Source organism: Notothenia coriiceps, unplaced genomic scaffold, assembly GCF_000735185.1.
Source record: "Notothenia coriiceps isolate Sejong01 unplaced genomic scaffold, NC01 NC01_scaffold00008198, whole genome shotgun sequence".
Taxonomy (NCBI): domain Eukaryota; kingdom Metazoa; phylum Chordata; class Actinopteri; order Perciformes; family Nototheniidae; genus Notothenia; species Notothenia coriiceps.
The window spans coordinates 1-1,440 of NW_011340899.1; the positions used below are offsets into that span (position 1 = coordinate 1).

A 1,440-nucleotide genomic window follows, 5' to 3' on the forward strand; every position below is an offset into this window, starting at 1 on the left:
AGTCCCGCTGTAGACCCTAACTTAGTCCCACTCTATACCCTAACTTAGTCTCGCTGTAGACTCTAACTTAGTCCCACTGTAGACCCTAACTTAGTCCCTGAAGGTGCAGGTTCTGGTTAAACCATGTTTTTGTACTTAGGCTGATCCAGTACCCCGCCCCGCCCTCTAAAGGCCGGATCTCGGTCACGAAGGAGGATTTGTTGCGCCTTCGAGACGGAGAGTTCCTTAACGACGTCATCATCGACTTCTACCTCAAGTCAGTGAACAGATAAAGCAGTTTCTGACGTGTTTTATTGTGAAGGCGGTGCTGACTTCCTATGTGTCTTGCAGGTACCTGATCCTGGAGGGGGGGGGCTCGGCCTGCGATCGGAGTCACGTGTTCAGCAGCTTCTTCTACAAACAACTGAGCCGACGGAGGGCGGCGGGCGAGGAGGACGCCTTCATCCCGTAAGGACCTCTGACAGAGACTTTCTAAATAAAGGGGGCTTTTATTGTGAAATATCAGGGCTTTTATTGAGAAGCATCAAAGCCTTGAGGACTAACCCAGAGAAACTTTCAAAATAAAGTCCTTCCCCAGTTTTAAAGAGGCTCTATTAAACTCCTGTCCTCAGAGACCGGGACAGGAGGCATCAGAGGGTGAAGACCTGGACCCGACACGTGGACATCTTCTCCAAAGACTTCCTGTTCGTGCCTGTCAACCAAGAGTGAGGGAAACGTCTTTTTTTACTATGTGTTGGTCCTTTGTATTTAGTTGTTGTTGAATCATCTGTTTCTTGTCCCAGAGCTCACTGGTTCCTGGTGGTGGTCTGCTTCCCCGGCCTGGAGGAGCCTCAGCACCAGGAGTTCACCTGTCCTGCAGGTGAGCCACCTCCATAGATCAGGGCTTTTATTGTGAAATATCAGGGCTTTTGGCTTTTATTGTGAAATATCAGGGCTTTTATTTTTAAATATTAGGGCTTTTGGCTTTTATTGTGAAATATCAGGGCTTTTATTGTGAAATATCAGACTTTTATTGTGAAATATCAGGGCTTTTATTATGAAATAGGAGAGCTCTTATTGTGAAATATATTATGACTTTTATTGTGAAATATCAGGGCTTTTATTGTGAAATATCAGGGCTTTTATTGTGGAATAGGAGAGCTCTTATTGTGAAATATTATGACTTTTATTGTGAAATATCAGGGCTTTTATTGTGAAATAGCAGGGCTTTTATTGTGAAATAGCAGGGCTTTTATTGTGAAATATCAGGGCTTTTATTGTGAAATATTCTGACTTTTATTGTGAAATATCAGACTTTTATTTTGAAATATCAGTGCTTTTATTGTGAAATATCAGGGCTTTTATTGTTAAATATTATTACTTTTATTGTGAAATATCAGGGCTTTTATTGTGAAATATTATGACTTTTATTGTGAAATATCAGGGCTTTTATTGTGAAAT

General features: G+C 41.9%; 1 protein-coding gene across 1 annotated transcript; it reads left to right on the forward strand.

Annotated features, from left to right (window-relative positions):
* Window positions 1–103: 103 nt before the first annotated feature.
* Window positions 104–906, forward strand: LOC104944486 (sentrin-specific protease 6-like; the record flags this gene model as incomplete). Its single annotated transcript, XM_010770022.1, has 4 exons — window positions 104–256; window positions 331–447; window positions 612–704; window positions 783–906. Coding segments are annotated over 4 exons (457 nt in total), but the record flags the coding sequence as incomplete, so codon positions are not given.
* Window positions 907–1,440: the final 534 nt, after the last annotated feature.